General features: G+C 34.6%; 1 protein-coding gene across 3 annotated transcripts in view; it reads right to left on the bottom strand.

Annotated features, from left to right (window-relative positions):
- The window catches only part of DPYD (dihydropyrimidine dehydrogenase), an 810457-nt gene that overhangs the window by 326504 nt on the left and 461487 nt on the right, over positions 1 to 22466 (bottom strand). For all 3 annotated transcript variants that reach the window (XM_019919998.2, XM_073810605.1, XM_073810614.1), the window contains one exon: positions 10213 to 10377. In XM_019919998.2, coding sequence (XP_019775557.1) covers positions 10213 to 10377 — 165 coding nt within the window. The remainder of the gene's footprint in view (positions 1 to 10212; positions 10378 to 22466) is intronic.

The following is a 22466-nucleotide window of genomic DNA, read 5'->3' as shown; positions in this document are numbered from 1 at the left end:
TTAGACATTCTAATAGATGTATATCTCACTGTGGCTTTAATTTGGATTTCTATAATGACTAATGATGTTGAGCACCTTTTCTTGTGCTTATTTGTCATTCATGATCTTCTTTGGTGAAATGTCTCTTTACATGTTTTGCTCAAAGTGGGAAGGGTTGTTTGCTTTCTTATTACGGGGTTTTGAAAGTCCTTTAAACATTTTGGATATAAGTCTTTTACCAGATACATGATTTGCAAATATTTTTCTTAGTCTGTAGTTTGTATTTTCATTTTCTTAGCAACAGGTTTGAAGACCGAAGTTTTAATTTGGAAGAAATCACATCTATCATCTTTTTCTTTCAAAGACTATACTTTCGGTATGCATCTAAGAAATATTCAGTATTTCTCTAACCTAAGATAACAGAGTCTTTCTCCCTTTTTTTTTTTAAAGGAGTTTTATAGTTTTAGGTTTGTCATTTGGGTCTATGAATATTTTGAGTTAATTTTTATATGTCATGTCAGACATGAGTCATTTATTTTATTTTTATTTTTTGCATATGGATACCCAATTTTACCAGCATCATGTGTTGAAAAGACTAAATGCTGTCCATTGAATTTCCTTTTAGCATCTTTGTCAAAAATCATTTGTTCATATAAATAATTTGTAGGTTGTTTTCTGGACTTGTTATTCTGCTCCATTAATCTATTTGTCTATCTATCTTTACGCCAATGCCACACTATCCTAATTACTGTAGTTTTAAAATAAGTCTTGAAATCGGAAAGTTTTAGATTTCCAACTTGTTTCTTTTTTAATTATTTTGGCTACTGTAAGTTCTTTATACTTCCATATGAATTTCAGAATCAACTGGTTAAATTCTGCAAAAAAATCATGCTAATATTTTTATTGTAATTTCATTTTACCTTTAAATCAATGAGGTTACTTGACATCTTAACAATAGTGACTCTTCTGATCACTGAACATGATATAGCCTCCCATTTACTTAATTCTTTAATTTCTATTGTAATATATTGTAGTTTTCAGTGTTCACATCTTTCACATCTTATGTCAAATTTACCCCTATTTCATTTTTTTGCTATACTGATATATTTATAAGATATACTTATTTCAGTTTCCAATTGTTAATTGCTAGTATATAAAAAGTACAAATGATTTTTAAATGTTGATCTTGTATCTTCAATCTTGCTAAACTCATTTATTATTTAAAGTTGTATTTTGGTAGGCCAAGGCTAGGTTGAGTCGTTAGGCATTTGCCTGGAGTGCAGAATTTAACGGAGTGCAAGAAAAGTTAGTAATAAAGATAAACAGTATTTTAATGCAACTCTTTAAAAAATCAAATCTGAAAACAGTAACTTGTAACCTAGCTGCCTGCTTTTGTAAATAAAGTGGTTTTTATTGGTATATTCAGTCAGATTTTCTACATAATCATGTCATCTGTGAATAAAGGTAGTTTTACTTCTTCCTTTGCAATGTGCATATCTTTTATTTGTCTTCTCTTATTTAACAGTACAGGAACTCTAGCACAATGTATACTAGAAATGGCAAAAGCAAATATCATTATTTTATTTCCCTTAGGAAGAAAGCATTCAGTCTTTTACCATTAACTAGGATGTTAGCTCTAGGATTTTTTTAAAATGCATTTTAGAGGGCTAAGAAATTACTCATATTCTTAGTTTGCTGAAATTACTTAAAAGTTAGGAAAGGATTTTTGAATTTCTTCGAATGTTTTTTCCTGTTTGTGTTGTTGTTATTATTTAGTTTGCAACTTATGTGAATTATATTATTTTCAAATGTTAAACCTACCAGAATTCCTGGAATAAACCTCATTTGTTCATGAGGTATTATATTCTTTATATATTGTTGGTTAATATTTGTAAATTTGTTTAGAACTTTTGCATCTACGTTAATGAGGAACACTGGTCCATAGTTTTCTTTTCTTGTCCTGCCTTTATCTGGTTGTGATATCAAAGTGTGGCATTACAGATTTAGTTAGTAAGTATTTCCTCTGTTTTTCTTTTCTGAAAAAGTAGGTGTAGAATTGGCATTATTCTTTCTTAAATGATTGGTAAAACTCACTCATGAAGCCATCTGGGCTTGTAGTTTTCTTCATGGAAATGTTTTAAACCAGTAATTCAATTTCTTTAACGTTATCCATTGCTTCTTGAATACACTTTGAAAATTTGTGTCTTTAAAAGGGATTTGTCCAGTTCACCTAAGTTGATTATCTGCATAAAATTGTTAATAATATTCTGTAATTTTCTGTTTTATATCTGTAAAATCTGCAGTGGTGTTACTTCTCTCATTCCCTATATTTGTAAGTTATGTTTCTTTTCCCTTTTTTTTCCTGATCAGTCTGGCTAAAGTTTTATCAATTTTATTTGTCTTCTTAAAGAATCAGCTTTACGTTCCTTGACATTTTCAATTATTTTTCTGTTATTTATTTCATCAATTTCCTCCTCTAATCTTCATTATGTCCTTTACGTTATTTATTTTGGGTTTAATTTTCTCTTTTTCTAGTTTTTAAAGGTGGAAGTTGTAGTCATTCATTTGAGATCTTTCTTCATTTCTGATACATGTATTTGATACCACAGATTTTCCCTCAAGTAATGCTTGTATGGTATATCACAAATTTTAACATTTTGTATTTTAATTTTCATTCCATTCAAAATAATTTTTAATTTTGCTTGTGATTTCCTCTTTTAACCAAGGGTTATTGAAGTATATTATTTATTTTCTAAATATTTGGAGATTTTCCAAATACATTCCTGTTTTGATTACAAACGTAATTCTGTTGGGGGCAGAGTATATACCTTGGATGATTTAATTTTTTTTTAATTGCTGAGACTTCTTCTATGGCTCAGAATATGGCCTATTGTAGTAAATATTATGCATGTACTTGAAATGACTGTGTATTCTGTTGACTTTGGATGGCGTGTCCAATAAACGTCAATTAGATAAGTTGATAGCATTTTTCAAATCCTCAACAGCCTCATTCCATTGTTTTATTAATTACTGACAGGTAGGTATGGAAATCTCCAATTATAATTTTGAGTTTTCCCATTGCTCCTTGCAGCTCTATCAGTTTTTTATTCAGGTTTCTTGAGCTCTGTTATTAAGTCATAAAACATTTAGGATTGTCATCAACTCTGGATGAATTTTTTTCATCATTATAAGTTGATCTTTTTTTGCCCTTGATAATATTCTTTGCTTTTATAACTACTTTGCTATCAGTATTATGAGATTGTATTTGAATAGAATTACCATTGTATATCTCCTTCCATTGCTTCAATATTCTCCTATTTGTGTCTTCATATTTTAAATTGTTTTTTCTTGTAGGCAGCATACAGTTGAATCTTGCTTTTTTTTAACCAAATATGAAAATCTCTGCCTTTTAATTGAGATGTTTAGACCAATTACAATTAATTTGACTATTGATACAGTTAGGTTTAATTTTACTTTCTTTTGGTGTGAGTACTTTGTTTAATTCTATCTTACACCTTTATTTTTCATGTTTTATCTGTAACTAAGTCACATTACTTTAGTGGTTGTATAGAGCTTAGAGCATATACCTTTAAGTTATCACAGTCTACCTTCAAGGGATATAAAACTTCATAAGGTTTTAGAAGCTTACAGTAGTATACTTCCATTTCTTCCTCACAACTTTTGCACTATTGTTGTCATATATTTTACCTTCATGTATGCTATAAACTCCCCACACTATCTTATAATATGTTTTTGTTTAAACAACCAATTACCTTCTAAAGTGAATAAATAATTTAAAAAATTATTTACCCATGTAGTTACAAATCTTGGTGCTCTTTACTCCTATGTGTAGATCCATATTTCAACCTGGCATCATTTTCCTTCAACATAAACATTTTCTTTTAACATTTCCTGTAGTGAAGATTCCTAGTGATGAATTCTTTCCATCTTTTTTTTATTGAAAAAGTACTTATTTCACTGTATTCTGAAAGATATGTTACTGAATTTTGAAATCTAGGTTAACAGTTTTTGTTTGCTTGTTTTTTAAATCTTTCAGCACTTTAAAGATGACCTCTAACTTGCACTGTTTCTGATGACAAATCAGAGCAGTAACCCTTATGTTAGGTTCCTCTTTATGGAACATGCTTTTTGTCCCTGATTGCTTTGAAGTTTTCCTCTTTATCAATGGTTTAATTAATTTGATTAGGATGTAGTACCTTGGTGTAATTTTATTCATGTTTCTTGTGCTTGGAGTTCATCAAGTTTCTTGTTTATTATTTTTATTTGTTTGCTTTTGTTTTGTTTGCATACTGGGAGGCTTAGAGTTTTAAGAAAAATTGGGAAAGTTTGGTCTGTTATTTCTTCAAATTTCAGGAATTCCAGTACATATTAGGCCACTTGAAGTTTTCCCCAGCTCACGAATGGTATGTTTACTTTCTTCTCTCTCTCTCTCTCAACCTCTGTGTGTATGTGTGTGTGTTTGTGTGTGTGTGTTTCACTTTGGATAGTTTTTATTGCTGTATTTTCAAATTTACTAATTATTTCTTCTTCAGTGCCAATATGCTGATAATAACTTCCAGTGTGTTTTCCATCCTTTTCGTTGTAGTTTTCATGCTTGGAATTTTGATTTAGGTCTTTTATCTATCTTCCATGGCTTAACTTAGCCTTTTGAATATATGGAATAACAGTTTTAATGTACTTGCCTGTTAATTTTAACATCATATCAGTTTTAACTGATCGATTTTTTTTATTGTTTTGGGGCTATTTTCCTATTTCTTTACATACTAGGTAATTTTTAATTGGATGCCAGACATTGAACTTTCTCTTTTTGGTACTAGATATTTTGTATTCCTATAAATATTCTTGAGCTTTTTTATGAGTTGCAGTTAAACTACTTGGACATATTTTTATCCTTTCAGGTCTGGTCTTTAAGGTTTGTTGGGCATAACCAAATTAGTGCTTGGCCTATGGCTAATTGTGAATCATTTTGGATTTATTTTGATTTTTGTACATTAGACAGATCTTTTTAAAAAGAAATAATAAAGTAATGCCACTAGATAATTGTCCTGGATTTTAGCAAAAAAGCGAGGCTGGGAAATATCTATGTCCTCTGGAATAAACAAACAATGTTACAAAATCATTACTTAAGCTGCGGTGTAAAAAAGAGAAGAGCTTCCTGGAGGATATACTAAGCTTCCCTTCAATACCTGATCCAGCAGTTTTCTAATTTACTTAAAATAAATCAGCATGGGAATATGTAGACATTTACAGAAACAGGGACATTATAAGCTTAAATAATTCCAGATGGAACAAAGAAGGAATGCCTCCAGTTACAGAGACTCTTACGTTTCTGTTGGTGAATACCCTTTTTGGGATACGAGGAGAGAAGAGCTAAGGTGCTGTTTGTGCTTTGTAAGCTCTGTGATCAGAAAGCAAAAGTAATGAACTTACACTGATCATTGCTTCCTGACAATACATTTATTGTAGTTCCATTTGTTACAAATTTATCTGAACAGACTGAATGGGTAACACAATCCCCTATTTCTAATTAGCTGGACTTAATTATACATACTTCAAAGAAAAGGAAGACCACTTCTGCTGAGCCGGACTTTGTGGCACCTGTAAGAAGATTGTGCAGGAGTAATGGGGTGACGAATGTCCACTGAATAAGTAGGGAGCATCCTCCTACTTGGAGGATACCTAGATCTGACTCAGTCCCTCGAATTCCCTATTTTCAAATACAGAACTTAAAACGAGGCCAGGTAACAATTCAAACCAAGGTCCACATTGAGTCACTGGCATTGTTTTCTATAGACACCTACATCCCTGCAAAGCAAAAAGAGCTGAGCTATAAAGTGTTCTTCACTGGAACTAATGACAAGATAATGATTGACTGATGACAGAACTTTCTTTGTCAAATGAAAAGATTTGTTTTGTTTTGTTTTTTCTTTTGACAGTCTGCAGCTGAGAAAGCTCAATCTAATTGGCCCATCTGAGTGGGTTGACAAGGGAGGATTGTAATATGTATGTTCTTAATTTCTCAGGTTCTTTATGGTCAAATAGAACACCTCTTCATGGTGTAATGGAAAGATTTCCAGTCCCAAAGCATTTACTTACTAACTGTGTCATCTGGACAGTTAATGCAGTGTCTCTAAATGTCAGTTCCCTCATCTGTAAAATGGGGAAAATCTCTGTTTCACAGATACATAAAACCCTTAGCACATATAAACAGCTCCCAGTAAATAGTTCCGGTATAGGAGTTTTATAAATATTTAATGATATATGCCAAAGTTCATGAGTGACATTGATGGTATATATAGTGGAATCAATTGAGGAACTTTATAAAAAATATAAACACACTCACATACACATATACATATCTATACACATACATACACACACACAGATCTATATTCACTGTATCCATGCCAGAATTCTAAACTGATTCAACTAGTATAGGGCCTAACCATAAATATCATTTTTGAAGCTCTCTAGGAGATTCTAATATGCAACCAGAATTGAGAAACACTGGACACAGGTTCTTAATGTGAGGTCCTTAGAACCCCTGATAGAAAACAGAAAATTCATGAACTTGGATGGAAAAAAAAATTAGGTCTTTATTTTCACTAGTCTCTCACTGAAATTTAGCACTTCCTCCATCATGAAGCAACAAGCCAGCGTGCTTTGCACCAACAGAAACCAGAGAAAATCACATAGAGATGTAGAGTTGCTGCAGCTATCTCAGGGTATCAGTTGGAGTCACCATTATATCAAGACAGCAGTAGGTAGTAGATCTGCTATTAGATTGTATTTTTAGTGCCTTACTAAAGAGTAACATATTTTACTACATCATATTTTTTAAAATATTTCAAGAATTTTATTTTAATATAACGGGAATCCTTTATTACCTTATGAATTTTGTTTTATGCATTGAAAAACAGTATTCTAAAAGAGGCTTTTAGGCTTCACCAGGGTGCTTATGGAGGCCATGGCACACACACAAGGTTAAGAACTCTGTATTTAGAGGCTACTGGTCAGGAAAGCATCTTCAGAATGCTGACGGAGAGCAACTTCTTTGGAGTCATTTTGAACATAATGTGTGCAATGCCGATCTCTCAGTAATAAACTGAGAATGGGTTTCAGTAGAAATGAGGTGTCTTATAATAGAAGTATATTTACATACCAATTGTTCTTCCCTTATTAATTTCTCTAACAAAGCCATCATTCCCTTTTCTATCTTCACCAGCTGATTCACTGATGAATCCCTATCTTTTGCCTAACTCTCACTTTAGCTGCCACAAATGATAGAAAATGCCAGTCTTTGCTTGCTAATTCAGTGCATTCAGACAAAACGCAGCATGTATTTCTTGCTAAAAATTTTTTGCAAGCCTAAAGTATATGATGTCTAAGGTTTTTGCAGTGAGAATTAAAGGATTCACTTAAAATTGATTTCTGTAAGCCCTAATTACACAATACATTTCATAATAAGCATTGCAAAATCTCAGCTTAGGAAAGAAAAGAAAAAAACTCTTAGTAATAAATTGTCACTACAATGATCAGTGTGCCAAGTTTAATTCACAGGTAAATAAAAGGAAACTTTGAAAGCCAAGCAGAAATCTGGTATAAGTGTAGGCTTTGGTATAATTCTGTGACAGTTAAGAAACAAGCCCTTACAATATATTTCAGGGGGGTCTTAATGTCTTTATATTCAACATGTTCTTCCAGCTGTCTCCTCTAGTTCATGGTCAACTGGTGCCTACTTTCTCTGGAAAGAAAGATACTGGCTGCTGATGTTAGCTGAACTATATGCCCCCCCCCCCCCCCCCCCCCCGCCGCACAATTCCTTTTTCAGAAAAGTTAGCCCTTGTTTAGAAGCTGCCGTAATAGGTTGAATTATCTGATCCCTGTCATTAAAGGTGGCAGCCACGCGCTCGAGAATGATGTGGGAAAACTCCAGTGAGAGTGATAATTAAACGTGGAAAATGAAGGGTCACCTTCGTTCATTCAGCTCATTGGGTTTGGCATCAGAGTAATTCCAAAACAGTGGGGGACATTCTGCTCTCAGCATGGCAATATCTAGGTGCACACATACTATTTCTATGGGTTCAAATGGGAATGCCATTTTAATTGTATTTAAAATGTTATCTTTGATATGGGGAGTAAAAATGTTAGAAATTAATTCTAAGAATACAGAAAAAGAATAATGAATATAATCTAAATGGTGAAAGAATTAGAAACAAGAAAAGCTGCATTGTTTTCTCAGAAGAAAAAGTGTTATAGGAGAAGAAAATTATTTCCAGGGAAATTGAAAAGAACATTTAAATGTGTTCAAGTCTTTCTGCTTGACTGTAGGATCACAAAGCAAGGGTTTTGTCTCAACTTTCTTGTCTACTTACTGTCATTTCTTGGAGGCCATTATTATAACATCTTACTCCTCCTCAAGAGAGGGTAGAAAGTATCAGGTGAGCTTAAGACAAGTTATTGGTAGGTGTTATTTTCCAGAAAAAGGGATTTTTTTCAGATACATTGGCTCATCTAAATACTATTGAAAGAATATTTCATACTGTTCTTATTTTGCATTAATATAAGTAACACTGAGCCTTTAAGGGACTGAAATGATATTGCAATATAAGCAGGTGCACTAGTGAACACTATTACTAGACAGGAGCATGGATGCTAAAATCAAATTTCAAGTTCAAATTCTGGCTTCACCATATAATAGCTGTGAACCTTGGGCATGCATGCTACTTAACTCTGTGTGCCTCAGTTCCTCATCTGTGAAATGGGGAAAATAATACTACCTATCTTATAAAGTTGTTGAAAAATTAAATGAGTGTTAAAATACATAAAGCATTTATAACCATACCTAGCACAGAGTGAATACTATGTAAGTGCTCACACTTATTACCATTTATTATTATTTTATTGCATGTTCAGTACCTAGCATAGTATTACTTAACACTGTAGATTGTTTAAAAATATATTAATAATTATTTCTATGGTTGACCACTTTTTGTCCTTGTCATTCTGAGAAAAGCTTCCCAAAACATGTGGATTCTTTTAAACACAAATAGTCCAACAAAATTGTTACTAGAGTTGATTATATAATGTGCAAACAGATAATTGCAACATCGAGCTCAGGAAGTGAAAAATTCCTGAGCAGAAGCTATAGATTTCAGATGGCCTTTATAGTTCCCTTCACATCTGAAGGGTTGAATTGAGGAAGATAAATTGTATCTTCTGTGATTATATTTTGTTTCAAGATAAGAGAGAATTTTGAAACAATTAGAGCCTTCTAAAACAGAAAAAGAAACTTGATGAGTTAGGTGATAGTGTGATAGCTAAAATTCCTTCGTAAAATTTCCTGATTTATCAGTTTGTGGGCAAACATCCACAAATTTCATTAGATTTTAAAATATTTATTATTAGAATACTTGAAGTGTTCTCATTTGTCTTTGAAATATTTTCTACAATGCAAACATACATCGCCCCAAACTTCAACCTCAATTCACCACCAGCTCAGTGAGAGAGAGAGAAATGTGTGTGTGTTCATGTGTGTGTATGGTGAAGGGGGCTGGGGGGAGGAGGAGGAGAATGAATGAATGACATTAAAGACAACACTAACCAATTATTGAAGAGAAAATACTATCTGTGGACTAAAAAAATATAGGCAATATATAAAATCCAGAAAAAAATGAAATATCATACATAAGCCTGATATTACTGTAATATTTGTGTATAGTACTTTAGAAGAAAAAAACATTTTATAAAGGCTAGTTGACTCATTCAGAATAAAGGTGTTTGGTGCGTTATTTCCCACTGAAAAAATCTAAACTATACAAGAAATTCTGCTTCTGCCTCAGCTTTATATTTAAAATGATTTACAGTCTGCAATTTCTTCCTAAGGTCATCACCTTCATAAATACTAGCCACATACAGTGAAAACCAACTCAATACAATGAGTATTTCATTTCTCTTCCTCCTGCTTATGTAGATACTTCTTCCATCTACATGGCACCCATTTATAATAAAGCCTCATATTGTGCAGATTTTTATGAGTTCTTGAGCATTTCTTTCTTTTTCATCTTTCTATGCATCAGCAAAGCAACTGGCAGATTCTTTAATAAAATATATTATACACATTAATATTTATAAGCCTATGAATTGGATGTTTAAATAAACATTCACCAACTTATGCCAATTCTTTTGTTTTAGACGTTAAATCACACTTACATTGTCTGGAAAGTCAGCTTTTAGTTCAGTGACACTTTGACACCAATATGCAGCTGTTTTTTCACTGATGAGCTCAATATTCAGGAAGGAGCTTTGTCCAGGGCCATACATGGGGCCGGAGGTGGTCCCCCGGATGATTCTGGGTGAAACATTTGTCACTATGTCCTGTTGAAAGAATAAAGATATTGGGTCTCCTTTCTACAAAGGAAAAACTGTTATCTTCATTCTATGCTCATTTCCATATGACAGTATTCTACTAAGTCCTGCCTCACATTTTTAATATATTTTAAATTACAGTTGAACATAAACTACTTTCAAATGAAAAAGTAAAATAAAATATTTGTTATCTTTACTTAAATTACTTCGTATAATTGTAAGGTTAGCATAGTGGAAAAATATGTAAATTCATTTACACTGGTTTTGGGCATACACACTTTAATTTGTCTGCAATTAAATAATAAATAAAAATGCGAGGGCTTCCCTGGTGGCGCAGTGGTTGAGAGTCCGCCTGCCGATGCAGGGGACACGGGTTCGTGCCCCGATCCGGGAAGATCCCACATGCTGCGGAGCGGCTAGGCCTGTGAGCCATGGCTGCTGAGCCTGCATGTCCGGAGCCTGTGCTCCGCAATGGGAGAGGCCACAACAGTGAGAGGCCCAGGTACCGCAAAAAAAAAAAAAAAAAAAAAAATGCGATAAGTAAAATGTAAGAAAATCATTTCAGTCTATTTAATCTAAGCATCTCCAATGAGATTTTAACTCAAATAAGAGTTAATGTTTGTAAAGAAAAAGATTTTTTTTCTAAAAAGTAATTTCAATATAAATCAGCTAAGGAGTACATATTAGCATTATTGGCTCATCAAACTTTAACACAGATTCTAACAAACTAACTAGGTTGACTTACCTATATGATTCTAACCATAAATTCACATTCAATGAGAACTAATTTTTCCTAAGACTGAAATGAGGATATCAATAACTTCCTGATAACTATAAACAGTAAACAGTCAAATTAACTTGCTTGTTAAGTGTAATTAACGATCCATACTGCTTCTAAAGCTGTATTAACAAAGAAGAGTAACATTCTTACATTGCTAAAAACTAAAAAGAAACAGACAAAAAAAATGTTTCTTTAGCCAGCTTCCAATTAAAATTAATTTTGAGTAAAGGTCATTTAGTTAAGGAGCTATCAGAATTATTCCTTTAAGTACCCCTCCTCACCATCTTGTCACTTTTAGTGAGATAACATGAACCCCCATTAGTATATAGCAATTAAGGTCAATTTACATATTTTAATTAAGAACCACCCCATATAAAACAATTAGCGTAATAGGCATACTAACTGGATTTCATAACATTTGGACGTTTTTCCAACTAGATAGACAGGAAACCTTAATTAGCATTAATTAGTGCTGATCTGCATATGTTTGATAAGGCATACCCTTGCCACAAAAGATTATTTATTCCTGAATCTGCCAAATGCTACAGTTGCAGAGGATAAAAGGACTTTTCTTCACATTGCATGTTAATTTCTGGCAATTTACATTCACTTTTACATACGAATTAGTATATTATAAAATAAATGTTATAAATGTTACAATAAGCCACCTTAAATATGTACATTTTTACTTATAGGAATCCTGCCAGTTAATGTTTTACTAATTAAGCCATTCTAATTTTATTGTAATCATAGGAATACCACCAGCCTTACTTTGATTTGCTATTGTGAAACCATGTTACACGATCTTAATGGGTAAAATGACAAGTAGAGTCACCCCAGGAAGCTCAAGCCTAGTGGGTCCAATTTCTATCTTGGCAAATGCTTAAATGTGTGCTCTGTGTACCTGCTGGTGGCTTCTGTGCAGCTCAGCCAGGTAGGTACTCTCATGCTGTCACGGTCTGAGAAAACAATTCTAGAAATGTTTCATTCAAATTAGGCTGATTTTCTCTTAGGTTTCAATTTTCAAGAGACATACATTTAAGCCTTGAGTTCCTCCTTTCCTCTGCTATCCCCTCTACTCTAAATTTTCTTCACCTAGATAAGTCCAGTCTAGGTCACAGTCTGTGCTCTGCACAGGAGAATTGGACCAAGGAGGTGAAGAGAGTCCATATTCAGTTTACCAAGTCATGCGCCCTGGCAATGGGTAGTTCCACAAATGAAAAGGCACCTGTTTTAAATGACCATTTTGTAATTTATTGACTTGTGTTGAGGAGGAAGAAAACTTTCCCCCACCCTTCTAGGTTCTTCAGGCTGGTCTAAGAACTAAATTGACATGAGATAAACAGGAGAAATGGAATTTAACTTCATATGTACAGGAATCCTACATACATGAGAGGGTCAGAGTCCCCACATACATGAGAGGTTCAGAGACAGAAAGGTTAAATGAAGTATAAATGCCATCCTGAGCTAAGGAAAGAGATAGGGATCTGGGGCTTCCAAGAACAGAAAGGTCATTATAGGACAATAAGAAGAAGAGTAGATGTTTGGTAACTAGATGTTTGCCCTGTTGAATAGATGGAGACACTTAGGTAAATAACTCTTTTCTGGGAAAAATCCCAAATTTAAATTCTTCTAGGTACTTAAAGGAGGGGCAGTAGTTTCTCTTGAACCTGCAGGATCTTGACTGCCTTTATCTCAAAGTAACCTTCATGCCAAAGTGACACATTTTGGGGATGCTAATTCTGAACCCCTACGATTGGAAGTGGCACTTCCTGCTTATTCAACAAAACTGACTCGTGTGTTAGACTCCCTGCTCCTGCCCATTCTTCAGGTCTTAGCTTAGACTTCAGTCTATTTAGGAATCTTTTCTGATCTCTCCAGCACCATCAAGTCTTAAGCTGCTCTGACTCACACCATCATAACAATAACAATGGTACCAAGAGTACCATTCCTGGGGCTTCCCTGGTGGCGCAGTGGTTGAGAGTCCGCCTGCCGATGCAGGGGACACAGGTTCGTGCCCCGGTCCGGGAAGATCCCACATGCCACAGAGCAGCTGGCCCCGTGAGCCATGGCCGCTGAGCCTGCGTGTCCGGAGCCTGTGTTCCGCAACGGGAGAGGCCACAACAGTGAGAGGCCTGAGTACCGCAAAAAAAAAAAGAGTACCATTCCCCATTTGGTACTCTTTACACTCTGTATCGTTGATTGTCTATATTCTTGTCAGTACTTTTCAGTAGAGTGTAAACTTTTGAAGAGGAGGAACTATATCTTGTTTACTATTACATGTCCATCTTCTAGCCTCGCCTTTAGTAAGTGCTCATATAATGCATTTTTCTTTCTTTCTTTTTTTTTCAATTGAAGTACAGTTGATTTACAATGTTGTGTTAGTTTTGGGTGTAGAGCTAAGTGATTCAGATATATACATATACATATATATATATATATATACATATACATATATACATATATATACACACATATACATATATATGTATATATACTTTTCCAGATTCTTTTCCATCATAGGTTATTGCAAGATACTGAATATACTTCCCTGGGCTATACAGTAGGTCCTTGTTGTTTCAAATAATGTTTATGAAGGAACCTAAACTAGAACCCTAGGCACTAGAATAGGTCTTGTCCTGAGGCAGGAACTATAAGGTATTTGTTGCTGGCCTCATTCTGTTGCTGAACAAACAAATGAGTTTGGGCTTATAGTCAAACTTTAGGAACTCGTTCTTTGCTTAAATCCTTTCCTACCAGACCATTCACTTGCTTCCCCTGATCCCTCAGGGACACCTTCTTTGAATACAGTCCCCCACCCCACACTATGGCTAGATCCCGATACCAGCATGCAGTGATGCAGATTGCCCATTACTCCACTTCTCCCCATCCTAGCCTACTGTAGATCTTTGATGACAGAAAGCATATTTGAACTTGATCACCCTGTAGCTTCTAAGACCTTTCTGACTGTTGACCTTAGGCTGCTGGATTTATCTGATCTCTAGGATCCAAATAGAATGGCCCCATTCAGATATAAACCAACTCTTATGCTTTTCCAGTTCAAGTGGATAAGAATTCCTAACCTGGTCGATGGCCACCTAGAGGACTTCTTGGGTTAAGAGATTTCTTAGGTTAAAGTCCTGATAAGATGATTTCTTCCTATCAGGACCTTAACCAACTATAGTTGCCTCTTATATCTGTGCCCTAGGCTGTGCCCATATCTTCATAGAATGTGTAGATATCTTTTTAATATCATAAAATAAAAAAGATGAGTGGAAGAATCACAGCTATACTAAATAAGGAAAATCTCAATAGTCCAGGAATTTTAAGCCATATGCTATTTTACAGTATTCCTCCTAATAACAATTCGGCCAAGAACTCACAACAGCCAAAAGGGTCAATAAGATGACAACATTTAATTGGAGGACAGTCAAGTCAATGCTTCTTTCTTCAAATGTTTCCCCTCAGTGATACCTTAAAACCTCAAATTCTTCCACTAGAGATTTTGTGTACTGTGAGTTAAATTTATTGTTAATGTTGGGATTGTTTTATTTCCTCTTCTATAATCCAATGTTAAACTGTAAATATACTTTGGGAGGATTATCAATGATTTCTTTAACCAAGATCCAACAGGAAGTATAAGGCAAATCAAAGGGAAGTTTTATCTACTGTATGACAGGGATTGTTTACTCATTTATGTTGATTTATGACAGGTAGCGCCTCTCTATACAGGTCAGTTTTCTCTCTCCTTAAGCAAAGAAAAAGATTCTTAATAATGGCCCAGATTACAGCCACCTATTGTGTATAACTTGTCAACTATCCATGAGTAAATTGTTACCATCGCAGCAATTAAAAAGTTCAGCATATTCCAAATTCAACTAAAGTGCCAAAATTCCAATATGGTCATCCGGTGATAAATCAATAATATAAATTTTATTCTAGGTTTTGTTTCCCAAATTCAGTCATATTTACCACTACTTTGTCAAAAACCTTCTCCACTGACTTGAGACTTAGACTTTTTAAATTAAGTGAAAGATGAATGAAAACTTGGATATAACAAATTATCCTTGGTTATCTGATTAAAGTTAGAGCTTCAATAATTGGGCAATAACTTACTAAAGCATTTGACCTGGGAATACTAGAATCTGAGTATGATTTTACAAGATGATATTTTGCTTTAATATTTAACAGCTAAATCATATTAGCATTGCTTTAGGGAGTTAATGTAACAAAATAAACATATTCAAGAATAGTTAGAACAGATAAGAGTTTATTCTCTATAACAAAGAAGATGAATCACCATAGTTCTAGTGTTCAGTACATTAGCAATATTCAGACATTTTAAAAAATTGATGTTTATTTATAAGAAATCATTAGGTGATATCACTGCTTCATGTGATTCTGTAATTACCATTATAAAATGGAGTGCTAGTGACCTCTTAACATTTGAAGTGATGATAGTGATTTTTCAGCACTAGTAAAGAGACTGAAATGGTAAATAGGCTGATTATATTTGTTTGTTTAAGTTCATTTACTTGACCTCTCTTATCCTAAAAAAAAAAAAACCATGCTGTTTCCATGGTTACTGCTGGAGTAAGATAGTCACAATGGGCTCAATGAATAGGAAAAGGAAACTTTGCAGAGATGACTTGGTAAGAAACTAGGAAAAGAATTGGGGTCTAAAAATGGTAGCTGAAAATGAAAAATAAAATTTGCACAGTGAACCACAGCTACTATACTACAACAGATGAATTTTAAAAATATGTTGTTGAGTGAAAAAGAGCAAGATGTAAAAAAATAAAGAATATGATACCTAAAACATATTTCTGTGATGAAATTAAAAATAAGTAAGAGAATAATTTAAAACAATTACTTTTGTTACTTTTTGGAGTAGATAGATGCTGGGGGAGAAACTGGAGATGAGGGGCAACAAAGGCTTTCTAAAAGTATTAGTGATATGCAGTTTCAAAGAACCTTTATTCCTGAACTGTAGAAACACATGGTAGAATGAGAAATCTGTTTAACGAGCTTTGTGCTAGCATAGTGAATACTATTATAAGCTATCGCTAAAGGTTTGTTGGTTTACCTGAAAACCTGTAACTTAAATCTTAGGGATATTTGTTCCTTTTTAATTTCCAAGATTCTGCTGTGAATTGGTTGTTTTTTATCCAAAATTCTTTTAATTATTTGGTTTTAATAACTAGAATTTCAAAAATGTAATGCACTGCAGGAAAGATCGTCCTCTAAAATATATCATATTCTATATAAGTGGGATTTAAGTATTCATTATTCCATAAAAGAGTAGACTCACTTTACAGATAAATCTAACAACAAATATCCTGTTACATAATATGATTCCATCATTATAAATCTGGCATACTGTTACCCTGGTAATAGCAAAAAGTAAAATAAAATTCAACAGTGGCCCAGTTTCTAGTGCAACTCCACTGTTATGAAAGAACCCTCTAACATTTTATTTTCTTCATGAACTAAGTATATTAATATTTGATTACTCCATAAAATAAATTTTATAAGGGTCAGAATAATTTCCACTTGGTTGTTTTGGAGGGGTGACATGGGTAGGATGAGAATCTTTTCTTAATACATCAATTTTCCATCTTAGTATCTTATACAATGATAGTGCTCAAAAACCTAAATTAGGGCTTCCCTGGTGGCGCAGTGGTTGAGAGTCTGCCTGCCGATGCAGGGGACACGGGTCCGTGCCCTGGTCCAGGAGGATCCCACATGCCGCGGAGCGGCTGGGCCCGTGAGCCATGGCTGCTGAGCCTATGCGTCCAGAGCCTGTGCTCCGCAACGGGAAAGGCCACAACAGTGAAAGGCCCGCATACCGCAAAAAAAAACAAAAAAACAAAACCTAAATTAGTGACAAAATTTACCCATTTGTCATCAGGAACTTTAAAGCTGTCTATCCACATGGAAATCACAGTAAATAAGATTACCAACGTTATCCTACAAATACAAAATAATTTATCAGAGAAACAGTGGTGTTGAAAATGCAGAAACAATAGTAATTTAGATTTGTATAGCACAGATCTTCCACATAGATCATGTATTTGATCTTCACAACTCTGTCATCATGCAGTTAATGCTACAACCAGGTCTTAGAGAAATTAAAGTGACTTGTCCACTGTTGCACAGCTCTAGTGAGCATTAGAGACGAGACTAGAATCTAGATGTATTTATGTGATATGAGTAATAAAATTATTAGTGATTTAACATTTGATGTATATGATAATAATTAGTACTAATTTTAGTTGCAAGAAAAATAAATCAACTTGAACAACTTAACTTTTAAAAGTGGGATGTGGCATATGAGCTTTAAGGAAAAGAAATGTATTACATAATGCCAGAATGTTAGGAATGTTTCTCTGTCTCTTTTCTCTGCTTCTATTTGCATATCTCTTCATTCTTTTCTCTTTCTACAGAGGGCTTCCTCTGTCTCAGTTCTTATGATAGAACACAGGCCTGTTGACAGGTCCCAAGTTACAAGATGTATAGTGTCTCCCCAAAACCTGTAATCTCTCACGCCCACCAACCCCTGTGGCAGAGACTCTGACATGCTTACTTGGGTTTGATAGTCACTGTTTGTCTAATTAACTGTATCTAGCAGGGTAGAATTAAGCAGGATTCACACAGATGCTCATGTAAACAAAGATGTAGTAACTGAGAGCTGAACAAGTAGTCTTTTTAAACAAGTCTTCTACCTAGGACTAGTCTATGCAGGTTCACCTTAGAAAGAAGAAATTACGATATGGGCATTCATAAAGTGTCATTAACTTGGAAAATGGCTGCAAAAAGACAAAATTATTATCATTTAGTGAAATTAAACTTTCCATAGTCTTGAATCAACCTTGATAATCCATTTCTTATTCCTGTGGCCCCAAACTTTGCAAGATCAAAGTCCTAAGAACCCTTTGAAACCTTCTCATGTTTTAGAACACATTGGGAATTCTGTATTTCCAGTGTGCTGGTGTGCTGACGACTGTCAACACAAATGGCCTGGGGTGCACTTAATCTCAATCTTGGGCTGGACAGAACCGACCAATGGCTACCCTATGTAAGAAAGGGAAGACAGTGGAGGGAGCAAGAGGAAAATCAAACAAACAACAGCCCATTGTGCAGTAGAATAATTAGGGAAACGATTTAGAACCTGATTAGGCTTAAAAAGGAAATGATGAACAGAAACTAAATAGACTGAATGTCTATGTCAAGGAAGGAATTTTACTCACATGCTCTTAGTGCACACCTGGGGCCAACTGTCTTCCTCCTCCTGGATAGTGTCAGACATCTAGAAGATATGGTTTCTCACAATGCACAAATATGGAGATTTAATTTTTGAATTTTACTCGTGTCTGACTGGTAAAATTCTGGGTCACAGATTTGTAGCCTTTTGTCTTTCCTCTTCCCCCTTTTCAAGGAGTTTATAACTTTGCACACAGGACACTAAAAAGTAATTTGATTTGCTCTTTGACTTTTTCATCTATCAAAATGGCTTCACTATATCACAGAGAGGTTGTAGGATATTACATGACATAATAGAGCACATGGCTGACATGTGATATTTGATAAATATTTATTCATTCATCAATTCACCAACTTTAGAGACAAAGTAGAAGTGAAAGTTCAGGCAACTGTGCATGGGCTGAAGCTGGGAACTCGACAGGAAATTAGGATGGGAAGATTGCATAGAGTTAGGTCAAATTAGAGAGTCTTGAATGACTGTTTTAAAGAGTTCAAACTTCTTTCTGCAGGCTTTGAGAATCCATTGTGTTCTGTCTCTTATTCAAGTTATTAATACCAATAGCTCACAGCAGCTGTGCATTCACAGAGATAAGTCTTACAAGAAACAGATGAAGAGCTTTTTCAGTGCTGATATCAGATGGATTAGAACGTGATTAATCAGCAGACAGACTGATTAAATTATTGGGTTCACTGTTCAGATAAGAGGTTTTGGATATACTCTGCCAAACTGTAATTAACTTAGAAATTTCTGCTGGCCTGCTCATAAGATGATCATGTGATATGCTTTGAGGAAATCTTTTAGGGCCCAAAACAGCAGCTGTGAAGGTATAAGCATGAGTCAGTTCTAATAATTATTAAACATCTTCAAGTATCAGGGGAGGATTTTCATTGAAAATGATAAATGTTAAAAAAAAAAAACTTTACTTTTTATAAAACTTGTATAAATGCTGTGGTCTTACTTGAGAAGCCACTGTAAATGAAATGGCTATTATTTAGGGAAGGGGACATCTAAAAGAATCAGACAGGAATTCTCCATCTTTGCATTATGATTAATAAGATATTGAGAGAAAGCCCTCACAATATAGTTCATTTAAAAATACCTGACAGGATATGAAAAAGCAAAAGCAAAAGATGCACAACTGTACCTGTGTCAAAATAAGGAAATTTCTCAGAGATCAGAAATGACAACCAAGCAGAGATCCACAAGGCAAACCAGTTGTAGAGTGATATTTACCCTCAAGGTTTCTGCCAGTCCCAGGTGGCCTACAGCCTGAGTTCTAATGGCTTAGAAACATCTGAGAGAGCCACATAGTCAGGGCACAAGCACGGTGGTCGTGTGACAAGAAGCCTCCAAAAAGTTATGCTCTCATTTTCTGAGCTAAAGAACAGCTACATAGTAATGATGTGTATGTGTCCATTTGAGCCTAAATACTGGATGAGAAAAAAAAAAATCTCTCTCCTAAGACTACAAACTTGTGCGGGTCCCAAAACCACAAGTTGAAAATTTGGTTTAAAAATGGCTCTTGGGGCTTCCCTGGTGGCGCAGTGGTTGAGAGTCCGCCTGCCGATGCAGGGGACACAGGATCGTGTCCCCGTCCGGGACGATTCCACATGCCGCGGAGCGGCTGGGCCCGTGAGCCACGGCCACTGAGCCTGCGCATCCGGAGCCTGTGCTCCGCAACGGGAGAGGCCACAACAGTGAGAGGCCCAAGTACCGGAAAAAAAAAAAAAAGGCTCTTGGCCATAGTGTCTTCAGATAATTAATAGAAGCAGTGTCAAAATCTCTCTGGAGGAAATTTTACCCCAGGGATGTGAGTTCACAATAGATTTCTACTAATCAAATGAGGGGAAAAAAGGCATCATAAATGAAAGTCAGTAGGAAGAAAAAGCTATAAAATCAAATCTACAAAACAAAGCAAAATAAAAATCCCCCACAGATACTGAGATTTTCAAATATGGAGTGTAAAAGTTTAGTACGTTTGAAAAATAAAAGAGAGGCTTGAATGTATAATCAAAGAATAAGAAATTCAAAACTTACCATAAAAATTTTAAATATAAAAAAAAGAATTTCTAGAAAAAAAAAGTAATAATTGGGAAAAAAAAGAATCTTAATAGTTGGGGGTAAATAAGAGATTAGACATAGATGAAGAGAAGTAGTCAATCTGATGATATATCTGGGAAAATTACCTGAAAGGTAGCACAGACAAATGAGATGGAGGTAAAGAGACATGAAACACAGATTGAGAATTAAAGGAGAAACCTAACTGGAGTTCACAAGAAGATAATGGGGACAATCAGAAGAGAAAATATTTCAATATATATTGTCAGAGATTTAATAGAATTAATGAAAGATGTCAGTCTTCAGATCCAGGGACACCAAAAAACTCAAGGAAAACACATCAGATCAATGGAAAACAATAGAGAGCCCAGAAATAAACCCACACCTACATGGTCAATTAATCTACAACAAAGAAGGCAAGAATATACAATGGGGAAAAGACAGTCCCTTCAATAAATGATGTTGGGAAAGCTGGACAACTACATGCAAAATAGTGACACTAGACTTATTATCTTATACCATACAAAAAATAGACTCAAAATGGATTAAAGACTTAAATAAGATCTGAAACCATTAAACTTCTAGAAGAAAACATACGCAGTAAGCTCTTTGACACTGGTCTTAGCAATATTTTTCTGGATCTGTCTCCTCAGGGAAGGGCAACAAAAGTAAAAATAAACAAATGGGACTACATCAAACTAAAAAGTTTTGCACAGTGAAAGAAACCATCAAGAAAACAAAAAGCAGTCTACTGAATGGGAGAAGACATTTGCAAATGGCCCATCCAATAAGAGATTAATATCCAAAATACATAAAGAACTCATACAATTCAATTACAAAAAACAAACCTGATTAAAAAACGGGCAGAGGATTTGAATAGACACTTTCCAAAGAAGGTGTATGGATGGCCAACAGACACATGAAAAGATGCTCAACATCACTAATCATCAGAGAAATGCGAATCAAAACCACAATGGCATATCACCCCATACCTGTCAGAATGACTATTATCAAAAAGACAATAATAACAAGCATTGTTGAAGATGTGAAGAAAAGGGAACGCTCATGCACTGTTGGTGGGAATGTAGATTGGTACAACCACAAAACAATATATAAGTTCCTCATAAAATTAAAAATAGAACTATCATATGACCCAGCAATTTCTGGATATTTAACCAAAGAAAACAAAAACACTAATTCAAAAAGATATATGTAGCCCACTGTTCACTGCAGCTTTATTTGCAATAGCAAAGTTATGGAAGCAACCTAAGTATCCACTGATGGAGGAATAGATAAAGAAGACATGACATGTATACACAATGAAATATTACTCAGCCATAAAAAAGAATGAGTTTGCCATTTGCAACAAGATGGATGCACCTAGAGGGCATTATACTAAGTGAAATGTCATACAGAGAAAGAGAAATACTGCATGATTTCACTTACTTGTCAAATCTAAAAAACAACAAACAACACAAAAGAAACAGACTCACAGATACAGAGAATAGACTGGTGGTTGCCAGAGGCAAGCGGTATAGGGAGATGGGCAAAATAGGGGAAGGGGATTAAGAGGTACAAATTTTCAGTCATAAAATAGATAAGACACAGATATGTAATGTACAGCGTAGGGGATACAGTCAATAATATAACTTTGTATGGTGACATATGGTAACTAGATTTATCACGATGATCATTCCATAATGTATAAAAATATTGAATCAGTACATGGTACACCTGTAACTAATATAATATTGTAAGTCAATTTTACTTCATAAATAAATAAATAAAATTAGTACCTTGTAGTAAATAAAGCACTAAAAGCAAAGAGAAGACTTAAAAAGGAACCAAAGTTAAAAAGACTACCTACAAGGAAAAGCAGATTGATAGTGAACTTCTTGACAGTGCCAGTGGAAGTCAAAAGAGAGTAATCTATTTTCTATAAAGAAGAAATATTGACTGAGAATAACTGTATACCTTCAAAATTATAACTCAAAA

This window comes from Tursiops truncatus, chromosome 1, assembly GCF_011762595.2.
Source record: "Tursiops truncatus isolate mTurTru1 chromosome 1, mTurTru1.mat.Y, whole genome shotgun sequence".
Classification (NCBI taxonomy): domain Eukaryota; kingdom Metazoa; phylum Chordata; class Mammalia; order Artiodactyla; family Delphinidae; genus Tursiops; species Tursiops truncatus.
Note: the sequence above shows the minus strand (reverse complement) of the source record. Positions and strands in the feature narration are given on the sequence as shown.